Source organism: Pleurodeles waltl, chromosome 3_1 (assembly GCF_031143425.1).
Source record: "Pleurodeles waltl isolate 20211129_DDA chromosome 3_1, aPleWal1.hap1.20221129, whole genome shotgun sequence".
NCBI lineage: Eukaryota > Metazoa > Chordata > Amphibia > Caudata > Salamandridae > Pleurodeles > Pleurodeles waltl.
This window is the reverse complement of record NC_090440.1, coordinates 1,236,912,705-1,236,928,931: the sequence shown is the minus strand read 5'-3', so window position 1 is coordinate 1,236,928,931 and position 16,227 is coordinate 1,236,912,705. Positions and strand designations below refer to the sequence as shown.

General features: G+C 40.3%; 1 protein-coding gene across 1 annotated transcript in view; it reads left to right on the top strand.

Annotated features, from left to right (window-relative positions):
* The window catches only part of LOC138285079 (contactin-associated protein-like 5), a 2,160,239-nt gene that overhangs the window by 270,747 nt on the left and 1,873,265 nt on the right, over positions 1–16,227 (top strand). Inside the window, exon 2 of the mRNA XM_069224597.1 lies at positions 2,096–2,206. Within this exon, the coding sequence (XP_069080698.1) occupies positions 2,096–2,206 (111 nt within the window). The remainder of the gene's footprint in view (positions 1–2,095; positions 2,207–16,227) is intronic.

The window sequence follows — 16,227 nt, the reverse complement described above, 5'->3', positions numbered from 1 at the left end:
ACACAAACACTTACACCCTCCCCTGTCCACACACAATCACTCCCACACACAAACATGCACCACAAAAACCCTCCCCATGCATTCACAACATTCACACATGCACTCACACACACACACACACCCCTGTCAGACAATCCACTTACCTCGTTTGTTGAAGAGGTCGTCCGGGAGAGGACAAGTCTTGGTGCTTCCACTTCCGGCAGCGCCGCACCATCTGGACATCACCGCACTGTTTAACGGGTTGTAGTATGGTGTACGATCTCTTTTTGGCGTGGCGGTACTGCCTCTGCACCGCCGACCACCGGCATGACTGGTCTCGGTGTTCCACCCGATTTTGGGCAAAAGTAACAAATCAGTCATATTAGGGCAATCTAAAGACGGCCAGCACTGGTGGTATTTCGGTGCCCTGTGGCTTTGGAAAAGTCAGTCGAAGTCATGATGAATCATTATGAGGGCCTATATTACTTTACGTGCAACTCAGATGAGGGTGTATTCTAGACTTAATAAAATTCAAGGGGCAGCAAAGGTGGCTATGCCTTTTACTTAAGGAAAGTTGATATGAAGTAAAGGGTGTAAAAAACAAATTTTAATGAAAAGTACATTGTCAGTTAGAAATGTCATTTGCACTCACATTGTCAATGTTGTGATTCCATGTGAATATCACAAAGAAATGAGGAGTACAAGGATGTGCTCCCCCTTTTATGATATTCACAAGGATAGGGATAAATGGATGGTGATCCTGCTGGGATTTCTGGATGGTCAGCTTATGGCATTCCCACGGTGCTTAGATTGAGCCAGTTGCTTTCGGTGCTCGGATCTGGCACTTAATTGTCAATCTGCCACTGTTTGTCTAATTTAGAAATGTGAAATGTAGTTTATTAATTCACCATACTTTTTCTATGACTAATACCTGCCTCCCAAGCTATTCTTACAGCTTTAGAGGCCTGGAATAGTCTGAACTGTCACACTTATAGGCGTGTGACTATTACTACTTTTGTTGTTATTGTTATTGGTAGAACTGGCAGGAGGAATGTGAGGTACAAGCAGCAATTCCTTCCTGGTGGGTCCCTAGGACTTATTTTTTTACAAATTAGGCACTGCATTTCCAGCACCTCATGAATTTTGCCACCGTTTGCGGAGTGCAAAATGTTGGATCTGTCTGTAAAGAACGACTTAGAATATAAAAATTACAGCTTCATATGTTGAAGGGAGAAGTCAGCAGTTCCATGGGCTGTTGCAAACTCCCCAGGTGCTCCTTTTTGGCATTTCCATCCTTGCCAGTTCAAGAGGCTAAAATAGCAGCAATTTGTAAAAGCAGATAAACTGCAAAATGTGCCTCAAATACATTGATACCTTTCAACCGGAAAATTTGATTCACAACCCAAGTATTTAAATTGTAAAAACCTATCAGTAGCCTCACTCCCTTCAATTTTGTTTCTAAAAAAAGAAGTTGCTGAAAAATCTGTCGGTTTTTGAGGAACCTTTACTGAGACACCTTTCTTGAACATTTCTGAATGGCTATTGGCGTAGGGAATATCTGTCACAAATGTGTCAAATATCCCGTCCTCCTTATTATGATCTCTGTAGGATATCATTGGATCGTAATAAGGCGGACGGGATAACCGACACATTTGCGACGGAGTATTCCACTCCACCAGGATCTAAATCAGGCTCTAAATGATTGTTTCTGAATTATCATAGGTCAGAGACAATACGCATGTCCGAGATCCCAAGATCCCGGTCTGCAGATACCTATCACCTTTCAATCTTTAAAAAGTGACCGTTACCCTTTTAGAAAGGTTTCACGTATTCCGTCCTATCGCTATGCGCTCAAATTCTTTCACCCAACTTTAGGCTTGGTAATCGGTTTGCTTGGGACCAGAAAACTGCCAGGGGTTCAGTAACGTAGCACAATCGTTCTGCTTATGTGCTTATTACTTTCTGTTGCCAGGAGTACTCACTGATAATAAACCCAAGGCCGGTGAAGCAGATTTCGTGTTTGTCTTTGGACAGTAAGAGATTCAATTAGTGTTTTATTATGCGTTACAAGAACACGTTGTTCTGACTGTATTTCTGCTTCCTTTCTTGTCCACAGATAATTGCGATGAGCCTCTTGCCTCCTCCCTGCCACCAGCTGCTTATGACAGCTCATCGGAGTTGTTTGTCACCTACGGCACAAGGTTTGCAAAGATCAACAGAAGCGAAGGTAAAATCTTTGGGTGAAAAGTCTTGTCACATTTACGAAGGATTTTAATGAATGTTTTCTTTGATTAGAACGTATACGAGTAAAATCTGTAAATATTATTTGGAAGATTACTTCAAAATCGTTGCGTTTTTGGGGGAGATTACTTCTACACAACCCTCAAAAATGCCTGAGCTTCAAAAACCTTGGTCCATTAATCAATACACCTGTCAACCTCACCCTTCTATCCTTGATACAAACATCTACCAATGAATCCTCTTCAGTTTGTAAAAGTATACATTGTACACGCAGAACCCTGTCAGCAAAAATAGCACTAGCCCACAGTGCAACTAATTTTCTTTCTTCATATATGTCGAGCTAAACCTACTCTACAGAGTTACTGTACTATTCAATAAAAACACATTTCAGAAGGCATGTTTTGAATTCCCTTACAATGCACTTTGTATTAAAAACTGGATTTATAACCATGGACAGTGTTGCATAAACACATTATAAACAAGTTCACATTATCACCAACACAAATACACATTTGTCAAAACATTAACAGACAGTCCGTGCTCTCAGAGAAGCAATGAATACTAAATGTATGATGCTGAAATGATCTAAATCTTGCTAAATAGTATTAAAATCAATCAATAAGCCAAGTTATATAGTACTTAACAAATAGCATGTGTGACATGGTCCTTAATTGCCATATTGGGTTTCAGGTAATGTTTATAAGCCCCTCTGCCTTTGGCCTCAAAGTTCCTACATTTCACCAGAACCTATTGATGGCAATATAGGCCCATATTACATAGTTACTTGTTATGTGTCAACCCTAAAGAATGTAATAAGGTCCAACAGGGTGGACGAGGACAAAGTCTGCCACCCTCATATGTAGTCCATACTTCTCAGAGATGACTGGTGCAGCGGTCATTTCTCTATGTTGAAATGAGCAACCGTCACAATGGTTTTCTTCAAAGTAAGAAATGTTCAGTGGATGTCTGTGATTGGATTTGACAGCCATTCACCAAACTCTTAATTTTTTTTCTTTAAAAAAAAAAAAAACTCCATCTTGGGAATTTGTTACACTGCAACCAATAACAAATGTCACTAGACCCCGTACGTTTTCTTTCAGGGTGTGAGGATCTTTATTTTTTGTCTGCCTCACCACCTTAAATAGAGAGGGCAGCGAGATTGCTTTACTTGGACAGCCCCTATTCGGATGAGCTGTCAGAGGAAGTTTTCAATTAAAGGAGTACCCTGGTCACCAAACTCTAAATCATACCCTGAATCTCAAATGGAAATACATTTTTGATTTGGTCATAGTTTTGAGTCCATGGACGGATTTGCACTAAACTCTGAAAGTCAATTAAACAAGCAGGGGGGATTATTCATTTGCTAATAAATTTGGCACTGTGTGTCAAACATATACAAATGTTGACAACAGCTAGAAAGGTTAATGTTTTCATTTGAATGGCAAGTTTTGGGTCAATCTATAAAGTAAGGGCATAGTTAATGGGGGTGTCACAGCTTTTTCATTTGTTTATAACTTAAATACTGTTTCATGAAACTTGGTCAAAGGTGTAAAGTATTTAGAAAGTGATAATCATTTCTGGTTTCATTAAGATCCAATGGTGTGGCAATTTTAATGGGGTAGGATTAAAAAAAAAAAAATTGATTTTCTAATAACCATTGCACTGTTTGGTGTATCTGCATGATATGTGAGAAGAACTTAGCACATTTAACATTTTAACATTTCTAAGTTTGTGTATGTCCATTAAGAGTGGGCAGAGAGGGACATTAAAAGGTTCAATTGCTTAAAACCTTAGCACTGTTTGATGAATCTACATCAAGTGTGATAGTCAGTTAGCAAGTTACATACGGAGTAGGTAGTTCAGATTTTGTGCAGATCCAATGAAGCTAAAAAATCTAAAGAGGAAGTCAGAATTTTTTTGAATTACTAATAACATTTTCACTATCTAATGTATCTACACAGAATTTGGCAGAGGATTAGCATGTTTAACCTACTCTTGTTTTTCACAATTTAATTCTGGATCATTAGAGGGTATACCTCAAGGGAGGGTGAAAGAGGTGTACATCTGCGAATTAAAACAGCACTGTTCTAATGAATTTCCTTCATAATTTGCCACCATTTAGTCAGTTTAAGTTACTGTGGTTTATGTCAAGATTTTAGAAGACCTGTTCGAGGAGAAAGAGATAAAAGGGAGGACAAATAAGGTTTATTTAATTAATAAGTTTGGCACTGTTTAGTTTATTTGAATGAAATTTGCAGCAAGTAAATCACACATGGTATGAGGGCAGGCAAACCCTGCAAACAGCTCCCACTGCACACAACAATTAGTGGGTAGTAACAGGCCCTGGCTTCAAGCTGTACAGAGCACAGAATGAGTGCATTGGGAGTTGGGCAGGCATGCTGGGTGCCTGGGCCTCTTGCCAACCCTTCAGTACAAGGAAAAAGCCCAAGTGCAGCGTGGGTTGGTCAGTTCTGGTGGGTTGGGCACAGAAGATGTGTGCAGTGGGTTTGAAACTGATAGTTCTCCGTCAATCTCTCTATCTATCTATCTATCTATCTATCTATCTATCTATCTATCTATCTAGTCACAGAAAAAATCAAAGGTTACAGGGACGTTATAGTTAGGCTTACATTTCACAAGTACAAAACCATAGAAATTCTGCAATTATAGTTACCTGAGCTAAGTATAACTTACACACCCAGTATGCACAATTTATGACCTCACATATTGCATCGCTCATAACATGGCCAGTGACATCACTGGTGACATTACTAATGACATCATTCAGTGAGCGTTAGTGGTTGTATGGATGTGTGAGAGGGTATGTGAGTGGTTCTATGAGTGAGTGAGTGGTTGAGTCAGTTGCTGTATGGGAGAGTGAGTGGATATGTAAGTAACTGTATGGGTCAGCAAATGTATGTGTGAGTGCCTGCATTGGTTGAGTTAGCGGGTGTGTGAGTGACTGTATCAGTCAGCAAGTGGGTAAGTCAGTGACTCTATGGGTGAGTGAGTGGGTGCATGAGTGGCATTATGCATAAGCGAGTGGCTGTATCAGTGATTGTATGGAGAGTGAATGAATGTGTGAGTAGCTGTATCAGTGAATGAGTGGCTTTGTGGGTGGGTAGATGTGTGATTGCCTGTATGGGGGAGTGAGTGTATGTGTGAGTGGTTGTAAGGGTGAGTGACTGCATGTGTAAGTGACTGTATCAGTGAGTGAGTGGATGTGTCAGTGGCTGTGTGAGTCTTTTAGTGGGTTTGTGAGTAGTTCTATTGATGTTTCAGTGGGTGTATGAGTGGGTGTGTGGGTGAGTGAGTAGTTGTGTCAGTGACTGTATGGGATGGGAGGTGGATGTGTGAGTAGCTGTATTGTTGAGTGAGTGGGTATTTGAGTGGCTGTACGGGCTAGTGAGTGGTTGAGTCAGTTCTGGTATGGAGAGTAAGTGGATGTGTAAGAAGTATCCATGAGCAAGAAGATTTGTGAGTAGCTGCATTGGTTGTGTGAATGGGTGTGTGAGTGGCTGCATAGGAGAGTGGGTGGGTGAGTGCTTATATGGGTGACCGGGTGTGTAAGTGACTTTATTACTGAGTCATTGGGAGAGTCAGTGAGTGTATGAGTGGCTGTATGTATAAGTGAGTGGTTGTATTCATAAGTGAGTGGCTGTGTCAGTGTATGTATGGGATAGTGAGTGGATGTGTGAGTAGCTGTATCAGTGAGTATGTAGGTGTGTGAGTGGCTGTATGGGTGAGTTCAAGAGTGAGTGAGTGCTTGGATGGGTGAGTGACTGGGTATGTAAGTGATTGTATAGGTGAGTGAGTGGATGCCTCAGTGACTGTAGAGACATTTAAAGTTTACTTTAGGGAAAGAGGTTTAATAATATACTAATGAAAGTAGTGTAATTACAGAGAAATATATGTATTTTCCGAAGGTGTGACAAAGCTGCAGTAAAGCCATGATGCAGTTGCGCATCCCATGTGACATAGAAATAAAGGATTTTCATTTGTTGAACACCTTTCATTTATTCTTATAGGAAGTTCCCACCAATTTTCCTGCTTTGTTAGAAGTAGCTGCAATTTTTCACACTTCATAGCCACTGTGTACTTTGTGTTTTTCTTTGTTATTTTTATTTTTCTCACTGAAGACCATGCAGAAGAACTTGAGGTACCTTCAGCGGAAGAAGATGAATTGCAGTCCAAAACAAAAGAAATCTTTAGTTGGCAGTTTTTTCAGCACCACCTGGAAAAAAAGTTAATGCCAGAAAAATGACATGCACTTTATGTCAAAAGATACTCTCTTGTGGCAGTGATCGGAAATATTCATGTGGAACATCTAGCATGTATAAACATCTTTCCACGATCCATTGCACTCATCTGGCAAGAGCAGAAACTGAGAGTTAAAGGAGTGCACAAAGAAGATCTGGTGGTGGAGAAGGAGAATTAGTTATGAACATGCAAAACACCATACCATAATTTTGTATAGTTTGAATCTGTGAGATTGTGAATTTTCTAATATGTTTATTAATGATTTTGAGGTAACTAAACGTGTAATGAATTAACGTGTAAAATGGGTGAATTTTAAAAATGATTGCCACAGTTTGTTTTCTGTACCTAACTGAGCACAATTCTATCTAAATACTGTGGTTATTTTCCATAATTCAATGCTTACATAAAAGTGCATTTGGAGTTTTTCCCATAACTCACACAGGGGGTCATTCTGACCCCGGCGGGCGGCGGGAGCCGCCCGCCTAGAGGGAACCGCCAGAATACCGCTGCGCGGTCAAAAGACCGCCGCGGTTATTCTGGGTTTCCCACTGGGCTGGTGGGCGACTGCCAAAAGGCCGCCCGCCAGCCCAGTGGGAAACACCCCTCCATGAGGATGCCGGCTCCGAATGGAGCCGGCGGAGTGGAGGATGTGCGACGGGTGCAGTAGCACCCGTCGCGAATTTCAGTGTCTGCTGAGCAGACACTGAAATTCAAAGTGGGGCCCTCTTACGGGGGCCCCTGCAGTGCCAATGCCATTGGCATGGGCACTGCAAGGGCCCCCAGGGGCCCCACGACACCCCTCACCGCCATCCTGTTCCTGGCAGGCGGAACCGCCAGGAACAGGAAGGCGGTGAGGGGGTCGGAATCCCCATGGTGGCGCAGCAAGCTGCGCCGCCATGGCGGATTCCCATGGGCAGCGGAAAGTCGGCGGTACACCGCCGACTTTCCGTTTCTGGCCGCGGCTGTACCGCCGCGGTCAGAATGCCCGGCGGAGCACCGCCAGCCTGTTGGCCATGCTACCGCCGACCCCGGCCCCGGTGGTCCTTGACCGCCGGGTTCAGAATGACCCCCACAGTGTTTTACTACAAATAAGTGATATTGTGAATTGCACTCACTATAACTTCTAAAATATTTCATTAAGCTCAAATACTAGACTAACCAGAAGTACTTATGTTAAAACATTTTCATCATTATTATACCTTGTACAAACCTACAAATAAATAAAATCCACCCTTTCATTTTGGACATTCTTATGTAGATATGACTCCGATAAGCTTAATGTTGTATTAAGCAGTAATAATCCACATAGATGGAAGTCTGTAAACATATCTTTAACCAAAAATCTACAAATATATTTCATTGACACTGCATTTTTGGATATACTTTTCTAAACATCACCCCTGATAGGTCGAATTATATCTTAAACACTGATGATCCACTTAGACAGAAGATTGTATAGTTATTTTTTTCAGAAATACTATGAACATATTTATCTACACTTCATTTTTGGATATCCTTATGTAGACATCACCTCGATAAGCCGAATGATGTCTTAAGCAGTGATGGTCGATGAAGAGACAAGACTACATACCTGTTTATTTTCAGAAATCTATTTGAACACATTTCATCCACACGTTTTTTTTACATCTCTTTCAGGACATCACCCTTGTTAGGCCGAATGATGTCTTAACCAGTAGTGATCCACATAGAGAAAAGACTGTATCCAATACGGTTTTACACATCCTCTTTAGAACTTTGGCTAAAGAAACAATTGGTAAGAATTAGGAGGTTTGAAAGGAAGTTTTTTTTTTTTTGCAGACTGCTATCATTGCATTCTGTCCATCATTTGAGTCTTTAAATAAATAGTATAATGTCCAGTTGTAATATTAATGACTTTATAAACGATGATAGCCACAATACAGTATGTTTTATCAGAAATCGATATTTGTCCAGCTTTATAGTTTGTTATTTTGGTGTCCAATTTTGATCCATTTGCTCTGCATCTTTGAAACGTTGCTATAATGTATTTACTACTTCTCTCTATAAGCAATGTAGACAATACATTTGATTTACAACTTGGACAGGTCATGTTTTGGTCACTCTTTTTTATTAGTTCATCAAAAGACTGTAGAGATAAGTGAGGTAATCGCTCAGATTGGATTTCAGTGGTAGATGAGAAAGCGCAATCATCACACTCATCGTTACATGGTTAAGTCAGTCCAAATATGTCTTCAATATTTACATCTTCTTCTTCTAAAACTTCAAGGATCACCATGATAAATTCATGTGCATTTTGTTGTGCATTTTGAGAAAATACTAAATATTCAATATATTTGTCTACTAGTTCTTGGTGCCCGAAGCAGAATGTATTGGAGTTCTATCACGAGGTGAGCATTGAAGGCAATGCAAAAGTACTGTGCACAATGTGTTCCGTGGCTTTTCTTGAACTGCATTTCTAACATGTGGTAAATAGAAGAGAACATTGAGAACAACATTAGCATAGGCGTTTACACCATTAGTGTTTTTCAACTGGTAACCTGCAATATCTGCATGATTTTCCAATTTTCTTTTTTTACACCTTTCTGTTTATTCTTCCTTGCTGTCTTTTCGGTAATATTCACTGATTCTTTGCAAATTTCTGCTTAGGACATAATAACTATTTTTTTATAAACCGCATGCTGTCCTAAATGTGTTGTACTCTCTCACACAATTTGCATTTGTACAAAGCTTCTTCTCATCAAAATTAAACAGAAACAAACCAGACAATGTTCATTATTTTGACACTGCTACATATGACATTCTTTCTTTAAATACTATACTTCTAATATTAATTTACGCAGCATCAACACTTAAACCTTGAGACTTGTGGATAGCTATAACATACGCAAGAAAGACAAGGAATTACCCTTGCTGGAGATAAAAGTCCTTTACAAGCAAAAGTATACAACACCTCGTCCAATTTGCTTCAAGTCAAAAACCTGATCAAACTTTATAGCTAAGAATTCAACCTCATCATGGTTAGGGAATTTAATAAAATCAATTCCTTTACCCATTGCACCATTTACAAATCCTTCTTCAACACTTAAATCACGTCTTAAAATTACTCTGCAGTTTTTGCAGACACTTAACCACTTCTCTAGTCTGGTAGTCCTGAATACAGCTTTCTCCAAAGATTTATATTTTTCTTGTAACTTTCATCTGAGTCGCACAGTTACCACTTAGTATTCCATTTTGTTGATAGCAGTAATCTCCAAAGTGCCTCCATTCCCTAGTTTTAGTAATTGTTCATTAAATTCAGCACACTCTTGAAGTATAGGCATTAGATAAAGTATGGCTTTCCCTTCTTTTAAAAATTATACATTAGCTCTTCTGCAGTATTAAAGGAAAAATTGTCCCAATAAGTTCACTTCTCAAGTTATATTTTCCCTCCTGTCAGAACTCCTACTCTAATTTCCTTTAGAACGTTTCCGAATTCCATGTCAGAGGCTCGACACCTATTTTTCACAAGTTCCATGTATTTGAAATATTACCAAATATTTGCATTGCCAATACTTCCCAATGAGTTCTGAGTTTCTTCATGTAAGAGGGCTTTCAAAACAGGCTGTCCTTCTACTGGTGTAAGTTGTTGTAGGTCATCAAAAACAATTACATGTTTTCCTCCAAACAAGACATCATATTCAGTTTTTAAAATCTGTTGCATTCTTAGGTGAACAAATACAAGTATTACATTTGAAATCATGCTTACCTCATCAATAAATAAAAGCTTACATTTATTCAAAACTCTTGCCACCTCATGCAAGCTTCACCAGATAACTCTGGTATTCCAGTTTTTTGTCATGATCTACCTGTAGCATAAGCAGTCTATTTAAAATTATTCATTTGATATTGTGTGCAGCTAATCCAGTTATTGCTGGTACTACACACAATAAATTTGATTCTGTAGTCTTGTGAGGGTAAGTGGAGAGAACTTTAATTATAAAGCATTTTCTGGTAACAGCTTGGACACTGATATATAACAGCTTTGGCTTGAATAATGAGCAATTGCATTCTTTCTTCTCATGAAGAAATCCATGTTCTATTTTGTCTTTTACTTCAATATAAATGTCTTTCTGTTCATTATTGAGTTGCACGATTAACTGTTCTAGATCTACAGATTCCTGTCTTGCTTTTTCTATTGCAGTTTTCATTTCATTCATAGCTGTTGCAGCTTAATTTTCAATAATAGGTTGTCCAAGAGAATCCTGACTAGGTGGCGCTGAGCTTTGGCTGATTTGAGAAGTATCCTTGGCTATGTCAGCAACAACCATTTCTTCTTGTTGTATCTCATCATTTAACACTTGTAAATAGGTTGTGAAAACGGAACACTGAATAGTATCCTTGACAACATTAAAATAATCTTTGTAGCAGTCATATTCACCAAGTAATTGAAATTCACTACACTAAGGCTTGAACATTTGAAGAAGAGCTAAATAGAAAAACTCTCTTTTGTCAGGAGTTTGACAGCTACATTTTCAGGGGTTTGTTAGATTTTCTTTTGCATGTTTGACTAAACAACCGTCACATCTAAGTACTATATATTTCCCTTCTTCTATGTTTTCACTTACATTTTGCTTCTTTACAAAAATTATACATTAGCTCTGCTGCTGTGTTGGTAGAGGAAAATAGTTTCTCAATAAGATGCTTCTATATCTGTAGTTTTGAGGAACTACATAAAGTCACCTGTCTTTTAGATTTGGACTTCTTCCTAGATAATCTGTACCCAACATATTTGATTTCACAATGTCATACTTTATGGTTCAAACTCTGCTAGGTACTGAATTTCTAAGAAAAGACTTTAGCACTCTGTTTTGTATGCTAGCTAGACCAGGACTTACCCAAACAATTCCGTTTGAGTTTGAGAAAAAACTTACCAAACTCAACCTGTCAAAGGCTTCATAGGATCCCATTTCCATATGGGAAAGCATTTTCAAGCTGAAGAAATACAATTTCTTGCTAAGTGTCTTCTCTGCAGAAATCTCCTCCCACGTCTCATTCATATCTGTCTTTTCAGATTTTATAATGTATAAGTTGACATACCAAGCCACAGCGATGGAGTTGTCTGCAACAAATTGTTTATCCATGTCAGCATTTCACATTTTTAAAGTTACAGGGTTATATTCATTAACATGCTCGGAAGCCTCTATTCTTTTTAGGTTATATGTGTTCTTTGGTCATTTCTGTGTCAGTGTATGTCTGACTGAAGACAAAAACTGCCACTCTTCCTTTTGAAATGACAGGTTGTAGAAATCCAAATTAACATCTTGTGCAAAATTGTCCTCTGGATCTGTACTTATGACAGCAGTACTCCCCACAAATATGTGTTTGGAAATACAAAACTCGTTCTCTGAGACCTCTTTCACCATTGTATTTTGGTCTGATACATTTCAAATACTGTTCTATGAAAGACAATACAGACTCATCAGTGTCTTTTCCAAATGTTGGTGCATCTTTTATCCATAGCAGCATGTGAAGATGAGGAGTACCTCTTGCTTGGCACTCTTTCCGTCAAAAGATATCAGTTACTTCTCCAAGAGAGGATTGCGTTTGTTGGAGTTAAAAGGCCAGCATACCTTGGAACCTGTAATTGAAATATCTACAAACAGTAGAGGGATATAATGAGCAAAGTTCTCCACCTGTCTTTACATTAATATGTTTTAGGTTTGAGTACACCTCTATCAAGAATTCAAGCAGGTCATCCCACGCATACTCAGTGCAACTGAGTGTCAGAAATCAGGTTGCTGCACCAACATTTCTCAGCATGTATTTCAGCTCTCCATGACAAGGGTACTAATATTCATTGGTGTCACATTTGCACACCATTAAATTAATCAAGTTGGATTCTAAGTTTTTGTCCTTTCCATTAACTTTGTCATTAAAATCTCTTGCAGACATATTTTGAAGATTAACTCCTGTCTTTAGAATGTGGTCTACTGCATACGAAAGTCACTCTCAAATAAAAAGTGAAATATGTGTGGGATACACTGGCTGAATCTTGGATCCTCTGAATACAACCGTATTGATCGGTATTCAGCTGCTGGTATTTGTATGGGCCGTTCATCACAGCAACCACCTACTACAGTGAAAAACAACTGGGGAAAACAGTGAGTCTCTAAACACTTTTCCCACATAGTCAGGGGAGCTCCCCTTGCTTGTTTCATTTGAAACAGATTAATAGCATCACCAAGTACTTCTTTAGAATGTAACTGATGGATGCTATAGTACTCATAAATTTCCTCTGATCAGGATCAATCCACTTTTTATATTTGTCTACTTGCTGGCAAACTGTCATCTTCAACATTTAGTATATCATGTTCAACATCAGTATTTTTATAATGAACATGATTTTGTACCAGGTATAATGTTGCTTGTTTTATTTCATTAACATCAAATAACTCTTGCTCGACTTGTTTATTCTTAGCTGGCACACCATTTACTAAAATAATAAGTGGTTTTGCAAAATACATCTACATTGCAAGATTGACTTTTGTAGTGAGTCTCATAGTCTGTCAGTTTGTAGTGAGTGTGTCGGCAGCAAATACAAATAAAGTTTGGTTTTTCAGAACAAGCTGTGTTAAACTTTATAATCTCTTGTGCAAAGGTCTCAGTACTAAAAGCATTGTTCTGTTCTTCAGCACCTATAGCTGCAACTTTCTCATTTTCCCTTGACTCCTCTTCAGGACCAAAGAAATGAAACTGCACAGCATCACAAATGTTTCATACCTCTGCAGCTGTACTAAGCAAAAGTACTCTGTTCATCTCTCCTAAACACAATGCTGAAGTCTTCACATAGTAAGGCCTTCTAACTAAATTTGCATTTTTGAGTGCTGAACTGCCAACATTCTAAAGTGATTAAAGGTGTTTTGGCACACTTTCTTTGATAGACATGCGAGTGAATGTCCTTGTAACTTACTATATTTTCTTAGTGTATGAGTCTGGGATCTGTCAGCGTATGTGTTCTTCTATGCCTGGGTATGTATATGTATGCATAAGTGTGTCCCTGGAAGTGTTAGTGTATTGATTACTATGTGACTGGGTGTATCAGTGTATGTATAAGTGTATCAATATGTATGCTAGTGCATACATGAGCCTGTCCTTGGTGTGTCAGTTTGTCCATCAGCATCAACGTATGTGTATTAATGAATATATCCATGTTGACCTCTTTGTTGTACAGAATGGGTCAGTATGCGACTGAGTTTGTTACTGTGTTTATCAGTGTGTGCCTTGCTTTATCAGTGTATGCATCAGTATTGTTGTAGTTTGACTCTTGCTCTAGGCAAGACTGGTTAGAGGATGACAGTACTTATGTTTGTAGGTGACTATGCCAATCCTACAACTGTCATCCCAACCCTCCCTGCTCACAAGCAGCATCTCACCAAAAACCCCAACAGTAAAAGCTGATTTGTGGCAGCCTTTACGCATGGACTCAAGAGTTTGACATCTCAGGGAGAGCCGTGGTTAAACGGAGAGTACCCTTTTCTCACGTGAACAACATGTCTCATTTAAACCCGGGCAATGAAGAAGATGCAGTAAGATTTCAATAGGTTTTATTTAACGAAACTGCAATCTGCAACAAGTTGCATGGGCTGCAATGATTAGGATAATGCACAGTGCAAGAAACAGAATGGTAAAGACAAGAGTCATTAATACAAAGATCCCCACCATCTTGCAATGATATGAGATGTGAAATATGTCCTAATATCCTAATAATGTAAACTTGATCTCTAACCTAGAAGAGAGATAGGTGTGTTAAACCTAATCTACCAATGCTATGTCCATGAGAAAAGCCCCTCAACCCTTGTTACCTTGGAATTAGGTTTCTAGCTCAGACTCCGTAGGGACACGAAGACTGGGTCCGTATCAAGGCAACGTGCAGCATCGATTGCAGTGAAGGCATCTGGTCGGAATTCCTCTCACTATCTGTCTAAGTGAGGTGCATTTATACAGATCTGCTCAGACCCCTGACATAGGTCTGTTCCCAAACAATAGATAACAACACATGTTTGAGACTGTAATTTATGTAAACAATTCCCTCAAAGGCATGAAGAGGGAAAGTACCTATGTGAACACCTACAGTTTGTTTATCTTTGTCGCATGATATTGCCGCCTTAGTGCGGTGGCACTGACAACGTAAAACAAAATAATTTGCCTAACTAGAAACAAGCTAGCCATCTTAAAATATATAATTAAATAAATGTGCTAAAACAGAGCAAGCTTAGTAGGGTAAAAGTCACTAGGTGACAGGGGTACGAGTCTGCAAGCCAAAGGCTAAGCTAACTCCTGCTTTCCATTAAAACAAACTAGGATTCACTACACTAAGGCGGTCATTCTGACCGCGGCGGGCGGCGGTCGCCGCCCGCCATGCGGTCACCGCCAAATGGCCGCTCCGCGGTCAGGAGACCCCGGATGCCATTCTGGCTTTCCCGCTGGGCCGGCGGGCGACCGCCAAAAGGGCGCCCGCCGGCCCAGCGGGAAAGACCCTGCAACAAGGAAGCCGGCTCCGAATGGAGCCGGCGGAGTTGCAGGGGTGCGACGGGTGCAGTGGCACCCGTCGCGATTTTCACTGTCTGCAAAGCAGACAGTGAAAATCTTTATGGGACCCTGTGGGCAGTGCAGGGGCCCCCAGGGGCCCCACGACACCCGTTCCCGCCATCCTGTTCACCGCCAGAAACAGGCTGGCGGGAAGGGGGTCGGAATCCCCATGGCGGCGCTGCAAGCAGCGCCGCCATGGAGGATTCCCTGGGCCAGGGGAAAACCAGCGGGAAACCGCTGGTTCCCCTTTTCTGACCGCGGCTTTACCGCCGCAGTCAGAATGGCCCTGGAAGCACCGCCAGCCTGTTGGCGGTGCTTCCGTGGTCCCCGGCCCTGGCGGTCATGGACCGCCAGGGTCGGAATGACCCCTTTGTGTATTAATGAATATATACATGTTGACCTCTTTGTTGTACAGAATGGGTCAGTATGCGACTGAGTTTGTTACTGTGTTTATCAGTGTGTGCCTTGCTTTGTCAGTGTATGCATCAGTATTGCAGTTTGACTCTTTCTCTAGGCAAGACTGGTTAGAGGATGACAGTACTTAGGTTTGTAGGTGACTATGCCAATCCTACAACAAGTCGCAACTGTCGTCCCATCCCTCCCTGCTCACAAGCAGCATCTCACCAAAAACCCCAACAGTAAAAGCTGATTTGTGGCAGCCTTTATGCATGGACTCAAGAGTTTGACATCTCAGGGAGAGCCGTGGTTAACCAGAGAGTACCCTTTTCTCACATGAACAACATGCCTCATTTAAACACAGGCAATGAAGAAGATGCAGTAAGATTTCAATAGGTTTTATTTAACGAAACTGCAATCTGCAACAAGTTGCATGGGCTGCAATGATTAGGATAATGCACAGTGCAAGAAACAGAATGGTAAAGGCAAGAGTCATTAATACAAAGATCCCCACCATCTTGCAATGATATGAGATGTGAAATATGTCCTAATATCCTAATAATGTAAACTTGATCTCTAACCTAGAAGAGAGATAGGTGTGTTAAACCTAATCTGCCAATGCTATGTCCATGAGAAAAGCCCCTCAACCCTTGTTACCTTGGAATGAGGTTTCTAGCTCAGACTCCGTAGGGACAGGAAGACTGGGTCCGTATCAAGGCAACGTGCACCATCCATTGCATTGAAGGCATCTGGTCGGAATTCCTTTCACTATCTGTCTAAGTG